Source organism: Monodon monoceros, unplaced genomic scaffold (assembly GCF_005190385.1).
Source record: "Monodon monoceros isolate NGI ecotype Baffin Bay Population unplaced genomic scaffold, NGI_Narwhal_1 Super_Scaffold_9, whole genome shotgun sequence".
NCBI classification, from domain to species: Eukaryota; Metazoa; Chordata; class Mammalia; order Artiodactyla; family Monodontidae; genus Monodon; species Monodon monoceros.
The window spans coordinates 36,421,843-36,449,594 of NW_021703786.1; the positions used below are offsets into that span (position 1 = coordinate 36,421,843).

The 27,752-nt window shown below is 40.4% G+C and overlaps 1 protein-coding gene across 8 annotated transcripts in view; it reads right to left on the reverse strand.

The window, feature by feature from the left end:
* The window catches only part of CEP112 (centrosomal protein 112), a 415,782-nt gene that overhangs the window by 325,506 nt on the left and 62,524 nt on the right, over positions 1 to 27,752 (reverse strand). For all 8 annotated transcript variants that reach the window (XR_003792074.1, XM_029213161.1, XM_029213162.1 and 5 more), the window contains exons 9-12: positions 19,882 to 19,968; positions 17,200 to 17,299; positions 14,393 to 14,511; positions 8,187 to 8,330 (exon numbers count right to left, since the gene is read on the reverse strand). Coding sequence is in view for 7 of the 8 variants with exons in the window: in XM_029213161.1 (XP_029068994.1) it covers positions 8,187 to 8,330; positions 14,393 to 14,511; positions 17,200 to 17,299; positions 19,882 to 19,968 (450 nt within the window). In the remaining variant the exon portion in view is untranslated. The remainder of the gene's footprint in view (positions 1 to 8,186; positions 8,331 to 14,392; positions 14,512 to 17,199; positions 17,300 to 19,881; positions 19,969 to 27,752) is intronic.

Genomic DNA, 27,752 nt, shown 5'->3' on the forward strand with positions numbered 1-27,752 from the left:
TTCTTCTTCTTTCTCTAGTTTCTTTAGGTGTAAGGTAAGTTTGTTTATTTGAGGTTTTTCTTGTTTCTTGAGGTGGGCTTGTATTGCTATAAACTTACCTCTTAGAACTGCTTTTGCTGCATCCCATAGGTTTTCAATCGTCGTGTTTTCATTGTCATTTGTCTCTAGGTATTTTTTGATTTCCTCTTTGATTTCTTCAGTGATCTCTTGGTTATTTAGTAACGTACTGTTTCGCCTCCATGTGTTTGTGTTTTTCACGTTTTTTTCCCCTGTAATTGATTTCTAATCTCATAGCACTGTGGTCGGAAAAGATGCTTGATATGATTTCAATTTTCTTAAATTTACCAAGGCTTGATTTGTGACCCAAGATGTGATCTATCCTGGAGAATGTTCTGCATGCACTTGAGAAGAAAGTGTAATCTGCTGTTTTTGGATGGAATGTCCTATAAATATCAATTAAATCTATCTGGTCTATTGTGTCATTCAAAGCTTGTGTTTCCTTATTAATTTTCTGTCTGGATGATCTGTCCATTGGTGTAAGTGAGGTGTTAAAGTCCCCCACTATTATTGTGTTACTCTCAATTTCCTCTTTTATAGCTGTTAGCAGTTGCCTTATGTTTTGAGGTGTTCCTCTGTTGGGTGCATATATATTTATAATTGTTGTATCTTCTTCTTGGATTGATCCCTTGATCATTATGTAGTGTCCTTCCTTGTCTCTTATAACATTCTTTATTTTAAAGTCTATTTTATCTGATATGAGTATTGCTACTCCAGCTTTCTTTTGATTTCTATTTGCATGGAATATCTTTTTCCATCCCCTCACTTTCAGTCTGTATGTGTCCCTAGGTCTGAAGTGGATCTCTTGTAGACGGCATATATATGGGTCTTGTTTTTGTATCCATTCAGCGATCCTGTGTCTTTTGGTTGGAGCATTTAATCCATTCATGTTTAAGGTAATTATTGATATGTATGTTCCTATTACCATTTTCTTAATTGTTTTTGTAGGTCTTTTTCTTCTCTTGTGTTTCCCACTTAGAGAAGTTCCTTTAGCATTTCTTGTAGAGCTGATTTGGTGGTGAATTCTCTTATCTTTTGCTTGTCTGTAAAGCTTTTGATTTCTCCGTCAAATCTGAATGAGATCCTTGCCAGGAAGAGTAATCTTGGTTGTAGGTTCTTCCCTTTCATCACTTTAAATATATCGTGCCACTCCCTTCCAGCTTGTAGAGTTTCTGCTGAGAAATCAGCTATTAACGTTATAGGAGTTCCCTTGTATGTTGCCATTTTTCCCTGTTGCTTTCAATAATTTTTCTTTGTCTTTAATTTTTGTCAGCTTGATTACTAAGTGTCTCAGCATGTTTCTCCTTGGGTTTATCCTGCCTGGGGCTCTCTGTGCTTCCTGGACTCTCTCTTCTCCTGGGACCCCTATAATGCAAATGTTGTTGCGTTTAATGTTGTCCCAAAGGTCTCTTAGGTTGTCTTCATTTCTTTTTATTCTTTTTTCCTTATTCTGTTCAATGGCAGTGAATTCTACCATTCTGTCTTCCAGGTCACTTATCCATTCTTCTGCCTCAGTTATTCTGCTATTGATTCCTTCTAGTATATTTTTCATTTCAGTTATTGTATCGTTCATCTCTGTTTGTTTGTTCTTTAATTCTTCTAGCTGTTTGTTCTTTAATTCTTCTAGGTCTTTATTAAACGTTCTTGCATCTTCTCAATCTTTGCCTGCATTCTTTTTCCGAGGTCCCGGATCATCTTCACTATCATTATTCTGAATTCTTTTTCTGGAAGGTTGCCTATCTCCACTTCATTTAGTTGTTTTTCTGGGGTTTTATCTTGTTCCTTCTTCTGGTACATAGTCCTCTGCCTTTTCATTTTATCTGTCTTTCTGTGAATGTGGTTTTTGCTCCACAGGCTGCAGCATTGTAGTTCTTCTTGCTTCTGCTGTCTGCCCTCTGGTGCATGAGGCTATCTAAGAGGCTTGTGCAAGCTTCCTGATGGGAGGGACTGGTGGTGGGTACAGCTGGCTGTTGCTCTGGTGGGCAGAGCCCAGTAAAACTTTAATCCACTTGTCTGCTGATGGGTGGGGCTGGGTTCCCTCCCTGTTGGTTGTTTGGCCTGAGGAGACCCAACACTGGAGCCTACTCGGCTCTTTGGTGGGGCTAATGGCGGACTCTGGGAGGGCTCATGCCAAGGAGTACTTCCCAGAACTTCTGCTGCCAGTGTCCTTGTCCTCATGGTGAGACACAGCCACCCCCTGCCTCTGCAGGAGACCCTCCAACACTAGCAGGTATGTCTGGTTCAGTCTCTGGTGGGGTCACTGCTCCTTCCCCTGGGTCCTGATGCGCACACTACTTTGTGTGTGCCCTCCAAGAGTGGAGTCTCTGTTTCCCCCAGTCCTGTTGAAGTCCTGAAATCAAATCCCACTAGTCTTCAAAGTCCGATTCTCTAGGAATTCCTCCTCCCGTTGCCAGACCCCCAGGTTGGGAAGCCTGACGTGGGGCTCAGAACCTTCACTCCAGTGGGTGGACTTCTGTGGTATAAATGTTCTCCAATTTGTGACTCACCCACCCAGCAGTTATGGGATTTGATTTGATTGTGAGTGCGCCCCTCCTACCATCTCACTGCGGCTTCTCCTTTGTCTTTGGATGCGGGGTATCTTTTTTGGTGAGTTCCAGTGTCTTCCTGTCGATGATTGTTCAGCAGTTAGTTGTGATTCCAGTGCTCTCAAAACAGAGAATGCTGAAATCACCCCATTTAAATGCATGTCTTACAGTGGCTTCTTCTTCATCACACCACTTATCACTACTGGACACCTGTAGCTGTTCACTGGCTGTTGCCCCATGGAAACATGAACACTGTGGAAGGGACTTCTTGTTTACTACTTTGTCCCCAGGGTCCACTGCAATGCCTGGTCATGTTAGGTGCCTGGTAAATTTAACCTCATGAGCCAAAAACTACTTAGGCTTTTTCACTTTTATACAGCATGCTACATTTGTTGTTAACTTATACAATAGTTATGGGCTGAATTGTCTTCCTTCAAATTCATACATTGAAGTCCTAACTCCTTAGCATCTCAAAATGTGACTGTATTTGGACAGTTTTTAAATAGCTAATTTAAAAAAATCATATATCTGATAAGGGATTGACACCCAGAATATACAAAGAACTCCTATAACTCAATAACAAGGAAAACACAATCATAAAAAGAGCAAAGAACTTGAATAGACGTTTCTCAAAAGTTAATATACAATGGCCAATAAGCACATGAAAAGATGCTAAGCATCACTAATCATTAGGGAAATGCAAATCAAAACCAACCACTATGTACCCATTAGGAAGGCTATCATCAAAAAAACAAAAACAAAAGCAAAAAAAAAAAAAAAAAAAAAAAAGATAACCAGATAGGAAGAGGCAAGGAAAGATCTTCCTCTGGAGATTTCAGGGAGGGCAGGGCCCTGTGGACACCATGAGTTCAGACTTCTAGCCTCCAGAACTGTGAGATAATAAGTTTCTCTTGTTCTGAGATACCAGGTGTGTGGTCATTTCTTACAGCAGTCTAGGAAACTAAGATGCCTATCAAATTGGCAAAGTTTTGGTTTGTCTGTCTGTTTGTTTTTAATTAAAACATCCATTGTTGGGCCCAAAACGTAGAAGAATGGGCACTCTCACACACTTCCAATAAGAGTAATTTTATTATGTAGACATTCATTTTTTTTCTTTTTGACTATATCACTTTTCTAAATTTTCAATAATGAGAGTATATGTATATTTTTTTCCAAAAGAAAAAAAATTTATTTTTAAATCCACTATCATCACCATTATTTAACATTTTCTGCAAGTTCTAGTCAAGATACAATAAACTATAATAAAATATTTATTACATACATGTTAAGAGTTAAAAGTTATGACATATACATTTATTCCTGAGTCTTTTATACAACAAAAGTATAAAAATTTTATGTGACAAAAATATAAAAGACTCAGGAAGAAACATTACAAAAGGGGTTCAAGAGACCCCTGGGTTTTATTTTCTTTATCAACTCGGAAAGCTGATTCTAAATGTATATGTAAAAGAAAAGGACTCAGCACAATCAAGCCCCTTCTGATGGACAAGGAAGAAAGGAAGACTTCTCTAACAGACATCAAGAGTAACCATGAAGCTATAATAATGAAGACCGTATGATACTAGCAGAGGTAGACAAATTAGCCAACCAACTAGAAGAAAGACCCTCATATATATGGAAGTCTGACAGCTGACAGCATGGCAGATCAATGAGTAAAGGAGGAATTAGCCAAAAGTAGGAATTGGGGGAGGGGGGCACGTGGGGAAGAAGGTCATCCAGGTAGAAAATAATGAAATTAGATCCTTATCTCATACCAGGCACAAAAAATAACTCCACATGGACTAAGAACTCACTGTTAAAAACAAAACTTTTAGCAGAATATATAGGTGAACCTTTCTGCACTTGTACTAGAGAAAGATTTGTTTACCAAGACATAAAGGGCTTCCCTGGTGGTGCAGGGGTTAAGAATCCGCTTGCCAATGCAGGGGACACGGGTTCAAGCCCTGGTCCGGGAAGATCCCACATGCCGCACAGCAACTAAGCCTGTGCACCACAACTACTGAGGCTATGCTCTAGAGCCTGCGAGCCACAACTACTGAGTCTGCGCACCACAACTACTGAAGCCCACATGCCTAGAGCCTATGCTCTGCAACAGGAGAAGCCACCGCAATGAGAAGCCCGCACACCACAACAAAGAGTGGCCTCCACTCGCCGCAACTAGAGGAAGCCCACGCGCAGCAACGAAGACCCAACGCGGCCAAAAATAAATAAATAAAATAAATAAATTTATATTAAAAAAAGACTTAAAAAGCACTAATTATAAAAGATTGATAAATTTGAATAAGTTAAAAATAAGATCTTCTTTCATCAAAAGATCATCTCTCTCTCCAAAGCTTGGGGGCTGATATACTACAATCTAGGGAGATGCCCTCCCTCCAAAGTTGCATTTTCCTTAGGGTTAAAGAGGTTTGTGTGTTACAAATGGGAAGTTGCCAAGGAGAGTTCAGCAGTGGTCCCGTGCTTTCTGGGGCTCTCTGCCCTGAAGGTCACCTCCTCCTCACTATTTAAAGTATAATTGATCCCCACAAGGATCTGGCCTTCCAGCTTTTCCCCAATACACCTTAGAATAATGGATAAACCCAAAGGACATGAGCTCACAGTACAAAATAATCAGACACCTTCAGACAACTATGAAAGAAAGCCAGCAATACATGTATATATAAATAATAAGATATATAGCAACTACAATTTATAATACATATATAATGTAGTAATATGTAATATATAATATTCTGAAGGCAAATAATTAAACAGATGGACCAAGAATTTCAAATAAGCCTAATAAGCATATTTAAGAAGATAAAGAATATATTAACAATGTGAAAAACAGGAAATTCCTAAAGAAGATAAAGGAGGAGGAGGGGAGAAAGAAAAACCAAATTAAAATACTGGATATGAAAACAATAATAATTTAAATAAAAGGTGTAATAGATACAATTAGAAACAATAAAATAAATACAGCAGAAGGAAATCTACTAAAAAATTAATTGGTAAGAATAAGATCAGAATGGGAAACTATCCTAGGAGCAGAGGATAGGAAGAAAATACAAGGAGACAGAAAACATAAAATAAGACCCAAGGAGTAGGAAGGATAGCCTTTTTTGAAGAAATAATGTATATAAATTACTCGGAATTAAAGAAAAATGAAAAACACAAATTTGAAGGGCTCAAATAATGCCTCCAGTACTCACACCTAGAGACACTGGAGTGACATTTAACACAGATAAAAATCAAAGGTATTTGCTGATGTTTGAAACTGCTTGTGTCCTTCCCTTGTAAACCGCCTTAGGCCACGCTTTTTCTCAGTTTATCTCTTAGTGTTGCTCCACTGTCTTCTGGCATGGAACGCTGAGGTGAAGAAATCTGAGGACAGCTTAGCATCATTCCCCTTTTAACAAGCGACCTGATTTTTTGATGCTTTCTCTGTGGTGGAAAGTGGGGAGAGGGTTACAACCTGGCCCCTCACGGGCCCCCCAAGGACATGCTCTCTGCACACAAGAGAGATGCTGTGCTAAGAAATCCCAGCTGTGCCCCCGTGTCCTAATCCAGAGGCTGCTGTTCCCTCCGGAGGGTAACCTCCTGTCTTCCGCTGAGGTGGGTGAGAAGCAGGCCCACGCTTCACGATGTGGGGGAGAGGATGTAAAGAGCTGGCTGGTTTTTGCTGTTAATTTTACCATTAAAAGAAGTTTTGCTATGGGACATTTCAAACGTACAAAAGTAGGAGGAATGGTATAATAAGCCGGCTTGCATTCCTCACCCCAATCTCACATCTAGCTGCATCTGAAACCACCCAGCTCTCCATGTGCTGAAGCAGCACCTGCACCCCGTCTTCCAGAGGTGAGCAGTACAACAGGTCCTGAGCCCCTGGAAGGCCCACGTGTAACTCAGCTTGCTTCTTAGATTCCCCAATGCCGATGTAGGGTCCTGCTTTCTTGAACCAGCTGGGTCAGTGTCAGCTCATCCATTGCCTTTCCAACTCCAGAATTTTATTGCCCTCACACTCTCTTTGTCCTTCTGGCTATGCCTTTTCCTTTATCCCTTTACTACCATTTTTGTGGGAGGGAATGGAGGCCAACACCAAGTTCAACCTGCCATCTTTGAGCAAACATTGATTAACTTCTTGAATTGAGTACTTTCTCATGTATATGGCTCTCTTGATTACTTTTCTTGTATGTTACATTTTCAAAGACATTAACAATTATCTGTTTCAAAGACATTAACAATTATCTGTTGAGCTCTTATTAAATAACTTATGTATATTAATTTATTTAATATTTTCAATGACACGTATTACACTTTACTACTACTGTTACCCTATCTGACAGATGAGGAAAATAAACATCTGAAGAGCTCGCATGGCACTCACGGCTTTAAGGATCTGGGATTTGAGCCCGAGACCTAAAGCCCAGGCTCCAGATCACTGTGGATCCTGCACCCCATTTCTTTAGCCCTCTGACACAGGCCCTTCAGCTGGTCTAGGATCTCCAAGCCCAGGCCCCAGATCACTGTGGATCCTGCTCCCCATTTCTTTAGCCCTCTGACACAGGCCCTTCAGCTGGTCTAGGGTCTCCAAGCCCAGGCCCCAGATCACTGTGGATCCTGCACCCCATTTCTTTAGCCCTCTGACACAGGCCCTTCAGTTGGTCTAGGGTCTCCAAGACAAGCCCAGGTAATGGACTCTTGCTCAAATTCCACAGCTTTAAATTCAAGGAAGCACTTTGGACCAAGCCAGGCTAGCCTGGGTGAGCTGAGTGGTCAGGGAAGGACACAGGGCTCCATACGCCACAAAGCCGTATCACATATCAGAAACAAGACTGACAAGGCGCACCTGCCCCAGACGTGAGGAGCCCTGGCCCAGAGGCCCCTCAGCCCACCTGCCCAGGCTTCTGTATCTCAGGAAGTCAGCTGAGCTTCTGAAGGCTGACAACATTCACACCCTCAGACCTACCCTCTGCAAGCAGTGCTCACTGAGGGGGCTCTCAGGGGTTCCCCGTCTTCCCTTGGAGAAAGTTACTGTCTCCTGCTGTGCACTACAGAGCCCTCCTTCTGCATCCTTATCCTTTTCGGAAGGGGACTCTGGGGCTTACCCATGTGGTATCCATGTCTGGCTCCTCGGTCAAGACAAATCTACTAAGAAAACCTGTCCTCGATCGCTCACACTACTCCTATCTCCAATTTGACTGTCTTCACACTAGCATGAGACGTTTTCAGAAAAACAATCAAGTCTTCAGTTAAAAAGACTGAAACAAACAATAAAACAGAAATAAAGCAAGAAAAGAAATTATCTCTAGGTTGAAAGTCAGTGAAGAAAACAAGAAGAAAGATTTGTTAAGGCTTCTGTGGGTTTAAAACAAACAGTGGCATCAAACAATCCAGGGTGAAATCCCACGGCACACCTCAAGAGACCATCCACTGTCACGTGTAAGCCCGTGTCGAGTGGGAAGGTGAGATGTTTCCTGTTAATTTATGCACTGCACACATCCTGGAAGCATGGGGACATGGAGATGAACAGGACAGTTTATAAACACAACAAGAAAAGACAAAAAAAAAAAAAGGACTTACTGTGGACTGTGTTTGTGCCATGTATTCACCCTCCATTTTGTTCAGACGTATGTTTGTGTCCTCAAGCAGTTCTTGAATATTTTCAGTGTGCTGCTTTTGAAGTTCAAACTTTTCCTTTTCCATTTCTGCTACAGCATTGTGGAGCTACACGGTGAAATCAAAAACTGACTCTTTCACTACCATTATAGAATAGACTATTTTGCAATTCAGAAAAAAATGTTTTCCTATACTTCTCTATTTATATGGTGACCTGAACAACAAAAGATATAAAACTCATAAATAAACATTCAAAGTAAAGATACCACGTAAAGAGCATGATTAAGAAACAATTTTTTGTTTACTTTCCTGAATTGAAAATTTTAATGGATAAACAAATAATTAAGGGAATTATCCACCTCAGGTACAAACAGTAAATAAATCAGACAGATAATACAATTCGTCAGCTAAACAACACTAGTATTAGCCTGAAATCAGAAAACAGAAATATTTATAATATTGTTATTGTTTAGGAATATTATCTCACTGTCTGTATTTTCATCTTAGTTGCATGAAATTTTGCACAAGAATAATGTTAAAAATGCTTTATCCTTCACCCTAACCCCCAATGAGAAACTATTTTTATCCATCCCATAACCTTTACAAAAGTGGACACAAAGATGGTATTTATAAATCAAAGAGAGTTCTCTAGGGAGAACTCTATGTCCTCATGCATACTGGTCTTTTTTTATGAAGATTATATACACATGTTTAAACGGATGAAGCTCTAAAATATCAATGTAACTGAGGTAAGGAAACCAAAGTTCAAAGGACAGGTTCCAAAGGGAGTTGAACACCTGTGCTCCCAGACTTGTGGGCGTTTGTTCACTTACTTTCATGGGAGGGGAATTCAGAATCTAACTCCTCTCCCCTGTATCCAATCCCTGACTCATTCAAGGTTGGGTGGGGGGCAGGAGCCCAAAACAGTCTAAAAGATACATTTTACTTCCCATTCCTGAGTAGGCGGGACAGACAAGGGTATGACACATGCACAGAGACCTTATTTGACTAGGAAGATACTGGAGGGACAGGGAAAACCCTGAGAGATGGTGGAAACGAGAGGAGAAGACAGGACATAACTACGCCTGTTAGTGGGAAGGGTCCCAGGAACTTTCCTTCTAGTTTCTGGCTGAACAGGAAGAGCAAGGATGGCTCAGTAATAGCCGTACAGAAGATCCTGGGGTTTCACAAATTTAACAAATGCAATTTTGACTATTTGTAAGTGGTCTCGCAAATCATTGATATGGTATATTTCTTTGCCAAGGTATATGTTTTAAACCAGTGTCATGTCTGGTATTCAGAAGTCAGTCACTTGTCTGGCACGTGAATGCAGCCAAGCCCACAGCACCTGCATCTCAGAACTGCTTCGCAGCTGCTGACTGACGTGCACAGCAACACTGATAAAGGGTGTAAAGGAGTCACGTGGAAGGTCGCGGTGGTTTCTCCACGTGTGTGGCCCCCCCATACGTCCCACGCCACACACCGCCTGAACGTCAAACCCCTGCTGTACGCAGGGGCCCGTGAGCGCATCGATTTCTCAGGCCGGTGCCTGCTGTCCCTGGGGTGTGTCTGCAGTCAGCCTGAGCCCTTTATAGCTCACCCGGGGGTTTAGAGCGGAGCCCACAGGGTGAGCGCAGCCACAGCACAAGTGTGCTAGAACTTGCCTAGCTGTTTGAGGAGGGGACAGGTGCACTTGGCCTAGAGGTCTGACTGGGGACTAATCGCGCACTCCGTCGGCCCTGGGTAGCCACCAGGCGTATGCTCCGGACCATCCGCGGTGGTCAGGCCCCAATGTAAACGGTGTCGTCTAAAGAATGCGGTCGGCCCTCCGCACCCGCAGGTCTCACATCCACGGACTTAGCCAACTAACTGCAGAGCGAATTTTGACTGCATCCATCCAACACATTTTATTAGCATCTACCATATATCAAGCAAATGCGTCACCGAGAGCTTCCCCAAGCCTAGCAATGAACTGGGAGTCCAGGTCACTCGGCCCGGGAGCATTTAGAGGGCAAACATTCCCCTGAGGCATAAACTGGTTAAGCAGCAAATATTATTAGTTATGTTCTAAAGTACAAACCCTGCTAAGCCATAGGATGCCATCGTGGCCCTGACAATAAGGGGATCTATAAACCCACAAGGAGGTATTTTAGCCAGGGCTTGGCAACGGGTTGAGGGGATGCAAAGGCCCTCTCAGTATCCTACAGATTGGTCTATAGCCTGGACATTTGACTTGCCTCACGCCACAGGAGGCCTAGAGGAACCAGGAATCTGTCCAAATAGAAGAAAAAGTATCGTAAAAGCCAACAGGTTAATGGTGTAGCCACTTTGGAAAACAGTATGGGAATTCCTTGAAATGTTAAACACAGAATTAGCACATAACCCAGAAATTCCACTCTTAATTATATACCTGTGATATAACAGAAATATATATATATATATATATATATATATATAGGTCTCTGCCCCCAATTCCTGGCTCTGAGGTCCTATATCCCTTGGGATTTCCTGGGTGACAGGACTGTCTTTGGTTCCAAGAAGGCGACTCTGGGTGGGCTCCTGGGCAGCTTCAGGATGGGGGCTGGTCACCCGAAAGAACAAGCCATCCATGATCAGAAGCCAGGAACTTGCAGCACACCCCCATCCTCCAGGGAGGGGACAGGGGCTGAAGACCACATTTATAGTCAATCATCCCCACATGATAAAGCCTCCATAAAAATCCCAAAAGTACAGCGTTTGGAGAGCCTCCAGGTGGGTGAACAGCTGGTGCCGGGAGAGCAGTGTGCCAGGAGGGCGCGGGGAAGCTCTGCGCTCCTTCCCACATACCTGGCCCTGTGCATCTCTTCATCTGGCTGCTCACCTGCATCTCTTATTATATTCCTTACAATAAAATGGTTAAATGGTAGAATGTCAGTGAGTGCTTCCCTACGTTCTGTGAGCCATTCCAGCAAATCATGGAATCCAGAGAGGAAGTGGTGAGAACTCCTATTTATAGCCGCTTGGTCAGACGTACAGGCAACAACCTGGGACTTTCGACTGACGTTGAAGTGGGCGCACTCTTGTGGGACTGAGACCTTAACTTGTGGGATGTGATACTGATTCTAGGTAAATAGTGTCAAATTTAACTGAATTATAGGACATCCAACTGGCATCAAAGGGAACTGCTTGATGTGTGCAAAGCCCACACATGTGGCGTCAGGAGTGCTATGAGGGGCGAGGAAAGGAAAATGCAGGCAGTGCTTCTCCCTCTTCAGGAGCCAAGACAAATGAAAACACAGGCCACACAACAACCTGTGCACAAATTTTCATAAAAGCATTATTATCCAAAAAGTGGAACCAAATGTCCACCAACTGGTGACACGTGGTGCATCGACACAACGGACTATCATTTGACCATAATACGGACTGAACTACTGATTCATGCTACAACACGGAGGAAACTTAAAAACATTATGGTAAGTGAAAGAAGCCAGTAACAAAATGCCATGTATTGCATGATTTTATAGGCCAAAGTGTGGAGACAGAAAGTGGATGAGTGGTTGCAGAGGGCAGAGGAAGGGAACACGGGAAGAGAGTGACAGCGGGTACCAGGTATCTTCTGGGCTGACAGGAATGCCCTGAAAACCATACAGTGGTGATGGTGGCAGGACCTCCTGAACAGACTGAAAACCACTGAAATGCACACTCTAAGAGGGTAGATCTTACGGCACGCGAGTCGTAACTCACTTTTGGAAAAGGCCCACAGGTGACAAACAGCACGGCAGAGCCGGGTAGCTGGCGCACTCCTGTGCAGCCAGTAGAGAGTGCACGAAGGGGAGCCGGATTGCGGCAAAGGGGAGAGGCGTCAGCGGTGACCAGCGTCTCAATCACAAAGAGCCTCGTAGCCCCAGGGGCCGCTGGGAACCACTGGCCTGATTCACGGTGACGAGGAACACCAGATTTGTGCTTCAGAAAGACCGTCAACACGGCTGTGTCATGGGGCACGGACTGCGGAGGTGCCGAGGGTCCAGTTGTAGCGACGGAGGCCAGAGACACGGTCTCCAGACCTAGGTGAGGGACAATGTGAATAAATCACAACAAATAGAAGTGCGAGTGATGAGGTGTGAGAGGTGAGGCAAAAGAAGAGTGTGCGGCAGCCGAGCAGATGCCACCGCCATCGGGAACAGGGAGAAGGGGAACCTCGGGAGGAGGCTGCTTCAGCAACAAAGGAAGAAGATGGAGTTTGGGGAGAATGATGGAATTTAGATCAAGGAGAAATCCAATTTTTCCCCACAGCTTTATTAACGTTAGCAGCTTTATTCACATAGCATACAGAGCACCAATTTAAATCAGACAGTTCAAGGGTTTTTTGTATATTCACAGACTTACACAACCATCACCAAAATCAATTTTATCACCCCAGAAGAACACCTGTGCTCTTTAGCTATCATGTCCCTCATCTCTCTGCCTCTATAGATTTGCCTATTCTGAACATTTAATACAGAGTCATAGAATTGGTCTTTTATAATTGGCTTTTTTCACTTAGCATGATGTTTTCAAGGTTCACCCATGTTGTAGCGTGTACCAGTCCTTCATACCTTTTCACTGCCCAGCAATATTCCATTGTATTAAGATACTACATTTTATTTATCCACTCAGCAGTTGATTTCTACTTTTTGGTTTTCATATGAATAATACTGCTATGAACATTCATGTATAACTTTTTGTGCAGACACATGTTTTCATTTCTCTTGGGTATGCAGGTAGGAAAGGCATTGCTGCGTCAATCATAGGATAACTCTAAAAAAGCTAAAAAGGAGAGATCTTAACTAGGTAGCTGGATACCTGGGCCTTAAAGTGAGAAACGTAGGATGGAGAATTCTACGAGGGAGTACACACACACACACACACACACACACACATCACCTCACCTCACCTTGGCGGTACAGATACTTCACACTTTCTGAATGGATGACCGCATAAATCACAACATACATCTATCCTCTGCTTACTCATTTTTGGCACCTACCCTGCTTGCACCAGGCATTCATCTCTGCCCAGATTTACATGCAACTGTACTTCACAGAAAAGACCTTTCACCACATTTGCAGTGTTTCACATCACGGTGTTTTACACCGTGTTAACTGTAAGAAAGAGCTGCTGGTCCAGCTGAAAGCATAAAACGTACCCTTGCGCATGGCAGGAGACAGAGACTCTTCTCTGCAAACACCAGACAACTTAAACTGGGGAAGAAGGAACTAGGGGAAAGGGAGTCAGGGGCTACTATGAACGCAATGGACCTGACGCAAGCAGAAGAATATGCCAAATTTATAGAAAAGATAAAACCACTCAAATGAAAATGCAACTAGAAAAGAGTTAAGTCTGCCCCTCTGAACACGGGCCCTTCCCAGCCTGGCACTGAAGCTGCCACAGCCAGGACAGATAAGTCCTGTGTCTGCCTGGGGAGGCATCAGAGCTCTCAGGAAAACAGACTGAACCCAGATTAATCGGGGACTATCAATCGGGAGGAGGAGTTAACTGCAGATCTTTATCGCAGAGCTCCTCAAAAGAAGTAACGTGCTTCTTTCCTCTTACATACGTACTGTAATGTCAACTAATGGCTAAGGGCTCCTAATGAAAGTACTGCACGTGACTATGTAAGACTCGTTCATAATGAGCATTTTTTACATTACTCTTGGCACTGCTGAATTTTATGAAAATCTTTTTCGGAATTAAATGCTCCTCCAAGAATAAGCCATCCACTACTGATCTTGTTTACATCAAAAACAAATTTATGCTACAAATATTGTGTTACCTGAGATTTCAGAAAAGAAATGATCCAGGGCCTACATCCAAAGTTTAAACAGTTTAACTTCCAAAAACTACCTGTTGTTACATCCCTGCTAATTTCGCTTAAAATCTATTGGCTCTGACAAAGAATTCAGAACTTTAATTAAATTCAAGAATTCTTAAAAGTAACTTTTCTAAATGAAAACTAGTTTACAAACCATTAAAATTCCAGAAAAAATATACCAAAACATGAACAGTTAGTCTAGAATATTAAGTTATTTTTATTTTTTCAAACATTTCTGTATATTTTGTGAACACCCATTATTTTTAAAATTAAATTTGTTCCGTTAAAGTATAACCCTTTATATTTTTCCATAACTATTTTATTTTATGTGGCTTACCTTTTTTTCCCAATCATTATTCAGATATTCTGTACTTTGTTCACATATCTTTTTTAACTCTGCAATCTGGTTATCTTTGGTCTCTCTGATAACTTGACATTCACGTACGAGGGTCTGAACTGTCGAAAATGATGAAAACATAGTTAAACCAATTCTAGCTGCCACGTTAAGAGTCTGATGATAATAAAAACATAGTGTACCAGTTAACAGATCATTCCATTTCCCTCCAAGTCTTATCCGTTCTCTCCCCTAAAATCTCTCTTACTCTTTCCTCTCTTCTTTTCATTTCCACTACCACAGCCTTGGCTGAATCCCCCGTTACTCACTCCCTCGACAATGTGTGCTGGCCTCGGTACCATTCCCCTCCAGTGGATCCTCCGCCGCTGTGAAGAGGTCTTCCCACGGCGCAGATCCCATAGCGCCACCCCCAGACTTAAAATCACCCCGCAGCTCCCCTCCCCTACAAGACGGCGGCCAAAAACCTCTGGCGTGAGAACAGCTCCTCATGATCTGGCTGCTTTCTGGCCTCATCTTTTGCCACTTCCATATGTTTAAACTCATAAACGTACCAGCCTATCTGCAGATCCCTGAGCCCATGTCCGCTCCTGCATCGCTGCCCAAATGCGATCACTGATCTACCTGGCACGCCCCAGCCTTCCCTGCTGCAACATTGCACATCTTTAGTCTCAGCCCAAGTCGCGCCCTCTTTATGGAACGTTTGTCAACCAGGCTCCTCCTCTTGCAGGGGCAGAAAGAAGCTCCTCTTTATTCCCCGTGAGCCTCATAGATTTCTCCTCTAAGTCACTTATTACATCATGTGTTATAGCGGTTTACTTGCTTATTTCCTGAGGAGAAAGATATTTCAACTTTTTATCCACAGAGCAAAAGAGTGGCACAGAGGCAAGCACTCCCAACTACGTGTACTGAGTGCACAGATGAAGGGCCGTCATTACAACATGCTGCTGCTGGACACATTAAAATCGCTGCCAAAGTTTGTGTGACTGAAACAAAATACGCTTTAAATTATATAAAAGATTTCCCTTATAAATCATTTAAATTTCTATCTTCTTTTTAAAAATGCTTTAAACTGTCATTGATTCAAGTGAAAATGTGTTTAATATATTCATGTCATCTGGATGGCAAAATAAATTCAGCTGTGTATCTGCTTGAACGCAGTATTTCCTTAGCTTACTGAATGTTTTTATTCACTTACTTCAAGATAGCAAAATTTTCATAAACATTTACATACAAATTTCTTTCACTCTTATATCTCAACTGTGCAACAAATAAGGTGAGAAGAAGAATCCAAGTTAACCTAATATTAGTCTAATAGCATCTACAACATTTTACTTCACAATTCTAAAATTAAAACTAAGCCCTGTTTGCAAGTCAAAAAGCCTTAGGAAATAATATTTTTAAACCTTAGGCATGTTTAAACTGCCTGGTTTGAATCAGGGTGAAAAACGAAAACCTAGAAATAAATTTTAAATATTTTTGTAGCCACTGGAATTTGGAGCGGCTCAAGGAAAACCTCTCCACTTTCCTCTTACTCATCACCTACCTCTTATCATTCACCAGACCCTTCAAAATTTCTTCTTCCATCCCATTCTCACTACTCCCACTGCCATCGTTCAGATATTCTGGGTCCTCATCATCTTACACACAAAATTCCAGAAGCATGGAAGCATACCATCCTTGAGTTGAAGGGACTTCATATACATTACTTATCTGATGGCCATTTTGTAACAAGTAAGCCGAGGCGCAGAGACGTGCTGATGTGACTCAGCAGACGCCGAAGAGCAGGTCTGGGATTAGAGATCAAGTTTCCTAATAAGCGGGGTGCTCGCCTCTCTCTCCCTCTCCCTCTCCCCCTCTCTCTCTGTCTCTCTCTCTCCCTCCATTCTGCCTCTGACTATTATAACAGACTGGGAATTGGCCTCAGCATGTTTCACACGCCCACTGTTACCAGACTACTCCACCCAAAATATGAGGTCCTAAAACTCACCTCTCAAAAATCTTCTCTGACTCCCCAGCATCTATGGGATAAACTTGAAACTTCTAAATCTGAAATTCAAGGTCATGCTTAGGTCACGCCAAGTCACCTATCTTAATCTTTTTCAGTCTGTCTCTTAATGTATAGGATCTCCACTCTAGATACATGGTTTTGCAGCATCCCCTCCACAACTTACCAATATCACATTCCTATCCCAGGACTTGGAACTCTTCTCTCAACTAATCCAATCTTACAAAATATTTTCAGCACTCTCCCTAATGACTGTCTGTTGCATTTCAATGTTTCAACCTATAGTCATAGTCAATTTAACACTTGATTACATGCTTTCCTTTCCTTCATAATGAAAGTGTAAATGGGGAATACTTTTTAAATGTTTGTTCTGTCGATCACAATACTAGCATATACTGTAAGGCATAAAGATACTTAATGGAATGAATTTTATTAGACCAAAAGGAGTAATTTCTCTAGACTTCCTTGTGAAAGCCAGTAAGTTCTAATTCTATGACTGACCTATGGCAGCTCCAGCCCAGTGAAGAGGGAGAGAATTAAGAAGGAGTAACAGTTACAGACTCTTCCAAATCTTTAACCAAACCAACCACCATTGTTACCACACACACACACAGAGTTTTTCTTAAGTCCTGTAGAAGCTCACATCAACAGATCGACTGATGGAAACCCACATAAACATTCCCTTCTCATACTACAAAAGGTCAGAAATAAAATTTTACTTTATACAAGAACTAAAATAAGATGGAAGTGTTATTAAAAGGTTTATATAACAATACAACATCACCTTTCTTTTCAAGTTTTCTAATAGTCTCCTCCGTTTCATTTTGTTTCTTTTTGTATAAAGTTTTCATTTCTTCTATTTCATTATTCTTTCTTTCTAAAATCTGCAAATGAATTTAAAATATTTTAGTATACAATATTGTTTTATGTATGGAACACATAATTTTTTTAAAAAATAGCACAATATTTTTGCAAGTCTATCTCAGCTAATCCCATAAATGGCTTCCCAAAAAAGATGAAAAAATTATACTTTAGTGCATTGACAAAATATTAACTACACCAGAATAATTGATTATCGAAAGAAATGTTACCTGCTTTGAATTTTCATGTACCAATTCTTAAGGAGACTGTAAATGGTAAATTAGGTGATTCTCTAAAATATACTTCAGAGATTAAGCCGTCACAAACTAGCAGAGAGAAGCCATCAGAAACTTGATATGTTGATACAGTACAACTCACCTCCCCACCACACTGGGATAGAACATCTGCAGACACGCACATCCCTGAACCCTCCCACTAGTGTCCTTCTATCACTTTCACGCACAATAACAAGAATTCCCAGACACGTGGGAACACGCGATGCAAGAGGCTTCTTTTATACTTAGTTCTGCTACTGGGAATCAAAAAAGTCAGCTCAAAATATGTCAAAAATTGCATGGATATTTTACATCCTTAATTTATACTGTGTCAGAAGTTTTTAAATGAATCATTTAATAAACTTAATTATGATTATATGCTTCTAAGTACATCTACAGGCAAAAAAAAAAAAAAACAAAACAACTAGAGAATAACCAAAGAGTAAGAAAGTTTGCAAGCAGAAAAAAAAAAGTACTAACCTAAGGGAAAAAAGAAAACCAAATTGAGGCAGAAGTATGAATATCCACTTTTCTTGTGGTTGAGGTATATTTCCTATATACCCAAATTCAGTTTTTTAAAAAAGGTTATTCACCAATGTCTAACCAACTTTTTCTTAGTGCTTTTATTACCAGCATTTTACTTCACCTTTCATTGTTTTAGTCCCACCTCTAAGAATGATTGGTAAATAAGAAAAGGAGATAGTTTGAGCCCAATGTCCATAAAGAAGCAAAAAAGAAAAAGAATGTATGCAAACAGATAAAACACTCTCAATTTTATTCCTTCCCAATTCCTAACACTTAGCAAATGGCATCCATGCAACAAACTGATGAATATACTTTCCAAATCTAGCATGAGGTCAAGGATTTTATTTATATTTTACCTGGCATTTCAAACTAGTTGCATTGCTTTCTTTTTTCATGCAGAATTTATTTTAAAAGAGAAATTCCTGGAAAGGATTCTATTATTAAATGTTTTTCTTAGAACAAAGCTTTGTAACAGACATACCAAGAAGCCTATTTCAAATTCTATTACCACAATTTTCCCAAATATATTTCTATATTTATTTATCTTATACATCAATAGGTTCTATTTCATTTGGACATATACATATGCTATACTGAAATTATATTACTGAATCTCTAACATATCCATGAAAGAGAACTGTTTTTCTTGAACCATTTAAAGTAAAGTAAAATACGAGTAAGAGCAGAAAGTAATATTTGCCTTTAAAATTTGAATGGAAAAGACGAAAGGAGAAGGAAAAGGATTCAATATTTTTTCTCTTTCTAATTTTCAGCCAGTGGTTTCCGTCTTGTTGCTCTGAAAGAAGGTGAGCCAAACACGCACCTGACTAAATACTAGCATGTTCTCAGCTCTACGGAAGCACGGGCACGTGATGCTGTGGCCTCAGCTCCCTGTCTCCACCTTTGGCACTTAACTCTGTGAAGCAGGGTCACAGGCTGAGTTCCAAAACAGACAACACCAGGCTTCCATCTGGATCAATTTTCATGAGTTACAAATTCATACATCATATATTAAACTTATACATTATATACCACTACATTTTTAAAATCAATACTAAAATATAGTTATAAATTCAAATTCAATGTACAATCATTATAAATTGATGACTTTTGCTGTGCTCATTAAGAAGAAAATTATACTTCAAAGTACAAATTGAAATACTGTAAGGCATAAATCCCGACGAGCTACTGAAAACAAAAAGCCTACACTGGCAGTGCTAGCATTACAGTGCACGCAGTCTATACCAAAGAGAACTAAATACAAGGGTTTCTTTTTAAATTAAAGGGGAAATTTTAGGGACTTCTCTGGTGGTCCAGTGGTTAAGACTCCGCACTTCCAATGCAAGAGGCGTGGGTTCGACCCCTGGTCGGGGAACTAAGATCCCACATGCCGTGAGGTGTGGCCATAAATAAATAGATAAAAAGAAAGGAATTTTTAATTGCCAGAAAACTGAAAGAATCTTAGACCAAAACAAACTCTAGTATTTACAGTTGATGACTTATTTCAGCCTTTATGAAAGGTAATGATAGAATGTAAAGGACTATAAGAAGACCAGCCTTCCATCGATAGATAAAGAAGAACTAAAAGGTCATGTAAACTATAAGGATTTACATAAATACATCTGTTTAGCAAATGAAGTTTAAAGATCAACTTTTGCTAGGATATTAATTTAGCAAATCCCATTTATAAGACAGACTCCCATAAGTACATAAATAAGTGGATGGATGGATGGATGGATGGTCACAAGACCTAGAGTATTTCAAATAGTCAATATCAATAAAATAATAAACTGCACACACCCTACCTTCTGAACATCAGCGTCATGCTTCTGCTGCAGTTTAAGTTTCTCTTCATGATATTTAGCTTCCATCATTTTTGTTTTCATGTCCAACTTCAAGGAAAATATTTCAAAGGTGTGATTAATTTACTTTTCCCTTTGGCAAAAATACACAAATTAAAATAACTACCTATATGAAAGAGAGTATCATTTTCCACCTTTACCTTATAGCCACTAGTCCAGCAATCATACTACATATACCAATATGTTGGTTACATTCTTTGATTACTTCTAAGCTAATTAAAAGTCTTTTGAATAAATCTCACTTGACAGGCGAAAGTGAAAATACCGAACTCAGATTCGTAAGTGATCCCCAGTCCACTCCACCGCCAAAAAGCAGTCATTTTAAAGCGATATTTTGCTAAACCCACTTGGTATTTTAGCCTTTGTTTATTATTTTTCAATTGAGTAAGTCTCTATTCAACTTTTTACTTTTTTCTTTTCTCATATCTACGTACTCATTTCTAAATGCTCTTATTTACCTATATACTTAAATATAACAATTTGTCAAAGAATGTCCATATAGGCATATCACTGATAATGCACAGATTTTCCAGTTCTCGCTCCTGGAATTACAGACTCCGACTCCCTCAGGGCAGTGACTTCATCTCTTTCCAGCGTCCGTCAACAGCTCCTAGCCTCCTAGACTCCTCAGACTGACCCCTGACCCACCAGTGTTCTGAGCAAAGCCAGCAAAATGTAACCAACACGTGTTAATAATAATGAGTGCATCCTAGGATTAAAAGAGTCATAGTGACAGGTTTTAAGAAGAACAACAGAAAACTGATTATCTTAAATGTGAAAGTATTTGACCTGATTCCTTACTATGTAAAAGAGTATGTACATTGGAGTCTGACAGGCCTCATTTTTAACTCTAATTCTAATCTCACTAGACATTAACTGTGGTGACTTTGGGCAAGTCACCATTCTGAGATTCTATTTCCTCTTCTAATAGTTAAGGATAATTATCTTACCTCAGTGAGTTGTGAAAATTATATTCAATGACATCATTTAAGTAACCACAATCAGTACAATGATTGGTACAAAGTAGGTATGCAAAAGAAATTAGTCTACAACCTTCAGGAAATTTTGCTTTTAAAATATTAGAAACGTACTGTCAAAACATTTTCTTGAAAATTTTTGAAACATACTTCATATTTTTCAATTACTGTTTTAAATAAATAATGAATATGAACTGATAAATGTGCATAATCAAATATATCAAAATGAAAATTTTAAATTTTACAAACAAAAGCTAACATAACATAAATTCATGGCATTTGCAACAACATGGATGGACCTAGAGGGTATTACGCTAAGTGATGTAAGTCAGACAGAGAAAGACAAACACCCTATGATCTCACTTATACGTGGAATCTGAAAAACAAAACAAATGAACAAACATGACAAAATAGAGTCATATATACAGAGAACAAACAGGCGGCTGCCAGAGGGGAGGGGATCCGGGGAGGAGAGAAATAGGTGCGGGAGATTAAGGGGTACAAACTCTCAGGTACAAATAAATGACTCAAGGGTATGAAAGGTATGATGTGGGGAATATAACCAACAGTTATGTAATATTTTTGTATGCTGACAGATGGTCACTAGACTTATCATGGTGATGACTTTGAAATGTATGTAAGTATCAAATCGCTATGCTGTGTACCAGGAACCCACATAGTGCTGTGGGTCAATTATACTTCAAAAACAAACAAACTCATAGAAAAAGAGATCAGATTTGTGGTGACCAGAGGTGGGGATGGGGGGAAGGAGGGCTGGAGGAAGGTGGGTGGTCAAAAGGTGCAAACCTCCAGTTACAAGACAAACAGCTGTCAGGGATGTAGTGAGCAGCACGACAAACAGAATGGACCCTGCTGTGCGCTATAACTGCAGGTTGTTGGCAGACTGAACCCTAAGCACTCCCACAGGAGGAAAGCAATGTTTCTGTCTCTTTAATGTGTCTCTGTGAGATGACGGATGTTCAGGACGCTTGCTGTGGTCATCGTTTCATAATGTGTGTAAAAGGCGAATCATTATGCTGTGTGCCCTACGCTCACACAGTGCTGTGTGCCAATTATATCTCAATAAAACTGAAAGAAAAAATAATAAATGTTCTGAGTGGCAGACAGGGAGGGAGCTGCCCGGTTACTACGCAAAAGGACGCAATTCTGAACATTTCCATCCTCTGGCTTCTAAGTCACGCAATAATCCTTCCTCATTTTAGCAGAAAGGGGGCTGGGTGATCCACATCCACCTAAGATCCTCGACAGAAGCACTGGGGGTCTACTGCAGAGGAATCGAACTCAAACAGCAACATGACAAAGCTGGGCAGATGCCGGAGACACAACTCACTGCTGCGTCTTTCCACAGCACCTCCCCGAGAGAACGCGTCAGGCCTCAGCTTCCGAGGTCCAGCCCTGAACACCACGTGACCGTGCGGCCACAGCCGACACCACCACCTCCACCCGCTCTGCCTCAAGCTTGGTTGACGCGGTGAGGAACAGAGAGACGCCTGGTGCCTGCCTCAGGAATCCACTAGCTAGAGAAGAATCGTTCAGATTCTGGCTCTCAGCCAGTCAGCTACGTTGGGGAACAAACCCCAGTTCTCTAGGGGCAGCAACCAAGAGAAAGCGGATGAATCCAGGAAACAGAAGAAAGCAAAGCAAATACACAAAACAGCAAAGACTAGAAGCCACACAGCATCTGAAATAGGAAGGAAGCAGCTTCAATGGTCTCCATGAGACGAGCCTTACTTGAATTCAAAAGAATTTCTGTGTTCCTGTTTACTTTAGGTAGCTTCATGAACCTCTGTTCTTGTAACCAAAGAGATCTATCTAAATTCTATTTTTCTGGTTTAACTTTTTATTTTGGTGTAATACTAAACTTAAAGAAAAGTTGCAATAATAGCACAAGGAGCTCCTCTTTAGCCAGATTCACCAACTGTTTACATTTTGCTTCATGTGCTTTATCATTTTATACCTATATCAACATATATATAATACAAATTATTCTCTGAACCGTTTGTGAGGGAGCCAGAGACATCATCCCTAAAGACTTCAGTGTATGTTTCCTTAAAACACAGACTGTCTTTTATAACCACAGCCGTCATCAAAATCAGGAAATGTAACATTAACACAATAATATTATCTGATGTACAGTCTAGAGTCGAGGTTTATCAGTTATCACAATAATGTCATTTATATGTATTTTCTTCATAATCCAGGATCCAATCCAGGATGACACATTGCCACTAGTTGTCATATCAACGTATCTCCATTAACTGGGAAAAGCCTTTCTTTGTATTTCTTGACCTTGACATTTCTGGAGAATACAGCCAGTTATTGAGTGTCCCTCAGTTTGGATATGTCGGATGTTTCCTCATGATTAGTTAGACTTAGCAGATTTTGGCAAGAATGACACTAAAGTGATGCTGCGTCCTTTTTCATTCCATCTTATTAGGAGGTCGGTTTGTCCCAATATCGCCAATGTAAGGTTTAATAACTTGGTTAAGATAGTGAACACCAAGTTATCACAAGGTGGTATGATAGAGAAAGTTTCTCTACTGACGTCCTTAAAAAAAATTTTTTTTACTTAAAAAGAGTATCTCTTCCCTTGACCTCGACACCACAGAATAGCTCTATCTTTCTGCCCTATACTCTACGGCATGATTCATAATAAATCAGAATTACAACATGGAAACAATCTAACTAGTATAGTATATAAAGGCAATACAGGATACAGGATATAGATATAACTATAAATGTAGATAGCTATACATATGTGTGTATCTTTATACACATACCCACAGGTGTATGGAAAAGACATTAAACAGCCTTGCTTAGTTTAGTTTAACACAAAAGACTGAAATTGAAAGACTGACTAACACTTCTAACTTGTTTGACCTCCAAGTAACTCTGATTACAAACAACATTTAAGTTTTCCTTACTGAGCTCAGAATACATGCTATCAATTTCAGACTTGAGAAGAAGGGAGATCTACTTCAGGCTGTAATGGAGTAACTAGTACCGACCTCACCTCCCACTATTCATAGCCATCACACAGGATACAATTTGTGAAGGAACCGTGCTCCGGTATTAGAAGCTGTGCAGTGGCAGTAAATCCTGGCGTCCTCCTCAGCCAAGCCCCACTGTCATTCAGGCTCTCCGCACAGACACAACAGCCAAAGCCCAGCTAGAACTGCAGCCCTACTGAACCAAGATGGCAAAGGCAAAGAAATAACTGAGCCTCAATGACAGAATCTTCAGTGTCGGGCTAAGGCAGAGGGAGCCACGACGAGTGTGAGCACAGAAGTCCCTCGTAAAGCAGTGCGGAAGAAAAGGGAGCGCTCTCCTGTCCCATTTTAAAGTCCTTGCAGACTTGTTCTCACCTTGATAGCAAGCCTCTAATGCCAGAGAGGTCTGGGTTGGAACTGACGTATCCCTCTGGGCCATTTGCCCCCATCAAAAGTATTTTACCATGAGAATCACTGGGATAAACACAAGAGGAAAGCCTCACCTCACTGGACCAAGTCCCTAGGCAATATGACCAGAAGGTCCACTCAGACGATGACTGGAAACACCCCAGGGCTAAACCACCTACTTCTAGAAAGAGAAGTAAAAGCCATCAAGAGATGGTGACAGCTCCACAGGGGTAAGTGGAGTGTGTGACAAGCCATTCTACGGATAACCGGCTGCTAAAGCGAAGGAACTGAAAGTGGGCAGCTTCGCTTTGAAGAGGGCTTTCCCACGAGCTTTTTTATTTACAAAATCCACTGGGCCCCATTTTCTCTGAAGTATTTCCTTCAAAGAATAGCTCTGAGTTTGGACATTCCTACCAAATGAATAAAGCTGATGAAAATGCTCACTTACTTCATGTAAAAGTATTTCCCTGGGTTTAAAAATATCCTACTTACAGTATAACTAATTAGATTTTAGGACTATTACCAATGTCATTTTACTCAACTGAATATTCACAAATTTTGGATTAAGGGTTTTTTTAAAGGAACACTTACCAATCTATTCACTCAGATAATCAACATTCCCTCTCACAGAGAAGCAGGTTTCTTATTCAAAATCCTACCTTTTACTATTACTAGTTTTCCATATGCAAGTTATGTTTAACATTTGAACTGAAATTAGCAGAAGGACAAAATAAAATAGCACAATAACCTTTAATGAGTTTTTAAGGAAAATAACATATTAAAGTTACTTAGATAGGAATCACTACACACTTTAAAATACCAAGGAACAACCTTCAATGTTATTTCAAGGCTTTAATGTTGACCGACTACCTCAACCATGTCTAAAGGAACAAAATGTACAAAACAGCATGACTTATTTTCATGCAAAGAATAACTCTACAACTTGCCAACTTTTAAATGATGTATAAAATGTAGCCATTGTAATATCACTGAAATATTTTGTGTGCCTTAAATTGTAAGGCACAAAAGAAGGTCAAAGCATGACTGACGTCAACCATCTCTACTGCATGGCCAAAGCATGACTGAAGTCAACCATCTCTACTTCCAAAGTATTATCAGCAACACAACCCAATGATGTGTTTGCTTAGTCACACTTTCTACATCTCAACAATCATCACAGCAAATTACAGAAGAAGTGATTTATAAAATAATCATCACTCTACTTACTCAGATACCTAACTGTTATGATCATCTTTTTAGAGAATTCTAGTAGTTACTAGTAAGAGGAAATTATGGTGTCAGTGATTAAGATTCTTCCTGATTAAAATCTCCAGTATCCTACTCTCAAAATGTTCATTTGTAATATTGCATAATGCCAATTGTTATTCATTGTGCTTATTTATAAGCACAGCACAAATAACAATGTGTCTCCTTCTCTTGTTGTCTTAACACTGGGGCTTAGAGATGTATGAAATCTTCCTAAACAGTACTTTCTAATCTCCTCAGAACTCATCACATTAAAGGAAGAAGTGATATTTAAACATACAGAGTGTATGCTGGTATTTTCTTTTTTCTAATTTTTAAAATTTTGTTCATACAAGAACACAATTTACATGAAACATTGAGATAATCATATTACATACTGAGTTTTTGTTTATTTTGTTTAGCTCCTCTGTACTCCTTGGTATTCCTTTCCTTTTTCTATTTGATTCTCTCCCTCTCCTCCATCAACACCTGCATGGGGTATGGAATACGGACATTAACAACGGAGTATATTTTCGTAACTTCTGCCATGCTCAGAGAATCATATATAAAGGGGCAAAATGCATGCACCAGTATGGGGGTTTGTGGCACAGACTAGGCGGATCCCCAGACATTTATTTTCCTCTTCTTCCTTTGGGGACTCACTAACACCACCAAACTTGGGCTGGGCAGATGGCTGCTCCATATGTAAGTATGGTCAAGGGGGATGATGGGACAAAAATAATGCAGGCAACCTTGATGGACATATTTTTTTAGAAGTGGCTTTCTCTCCATCCTTTTTCTTTCTGAAAGATCACGCTTAAGAGATAAGGCATTGGTGAGCAACCGAGACCTCAGATGCAGAGACTGAAGCTGCGTGCTGAGGACGGAGAGGTTCCCCACCAGCCTGGGTCCCTGATGACATCATAAAGCAGCACACTCCCCACATGCCCTGCACTGTCGTATGACAGCTAAGTAAATTCTCTTCTTTAAACTGTTATACCCTTAGCAATATATAATAATATGTTATACTCTTAGCAATATATGATTTTTTTATTATGAATGTTTCACACACAAAAATACATGTTTTCTGGGCTTCCCTGGTGGCGCAGTGGTTGAGAGTCCGCCTGCCGATGAAGGGGACACAGGTTCGTGCCCCGGTCTGGGAAGATCCCACATGCCGTGGAGCGGCTGGCCTGCACGTCCAGAGCCTGTGCTCCACAACAGGAGAGGCCACAACAGTGAGAGGCCCGCGTACCACAAAAAAAACACCACATGTTTTCTACACCTTGCTTTTCTCTCTGAACCATATCTCATGGAAATCACTCTAAAAACACCTGCTACAGTTTTTTTCATTCTTTTAAATAGCTACCAACTATTCCTTAATGAGGAGAAAACAAAATTTGTTCAACCATATCCTCCTTAATGCATATTCACTTTATTTTCAGTCTTTTTCCACTTCAAACAACACTGCAAAACATTCTCACATATGAGTCCAACACACCTGAATTTTGATTTCTACAGGGTGGATTCTCAAACGACATGCCAACGATTCAATGGTGGCTATATCTTAATAGGTTTTGCCCTCTGTTATAGGCAAATTCACATTTCCACCAAGAGTAGATATCTCACCACTACTCTAAGTTGCACTTCCCTGAAAACTACTGTGTGTCAGCCCCTTTTCACATGTTCTGGGGCCTTATGAATCTGGTCTTCTATGAAATGCCCTTTCACAATTTTAATCCACGCTTCTGTCTGTCAATCAGTAAAACCTGGTATGCTGTACACATTAAGACACAGTCTGTCTCAAATATTTTCCCCAAATCGATCATTTTTCTATTGATCTTTTGTTGTATTTTTTTACCTTACAAAGTCTTTATTTCATTTGAGTCAAATATTTCTATCATTTCTTTTATACATTCTGGGTTTGGAAAGGTATTTGGGTTAGAAAGATCTTCTGATGTCAAGATTTTTGTTGTTTTGAAGCTTTTTTTGTCTGGGCCTCTATAGGTTAAAGGTACATCCAGAATTTGTTTTTGTTTATTTTTGTTTTTAGAGAGGACCCAATTTTATTTTCTTCCAAGTAAATGAAAAGTTGTACCAGGATCATTTACTAAATAGAAGTCTGTTCTCAATGTATTGACAATGAACTTTGTTACTACTTTTTTATTTTTAC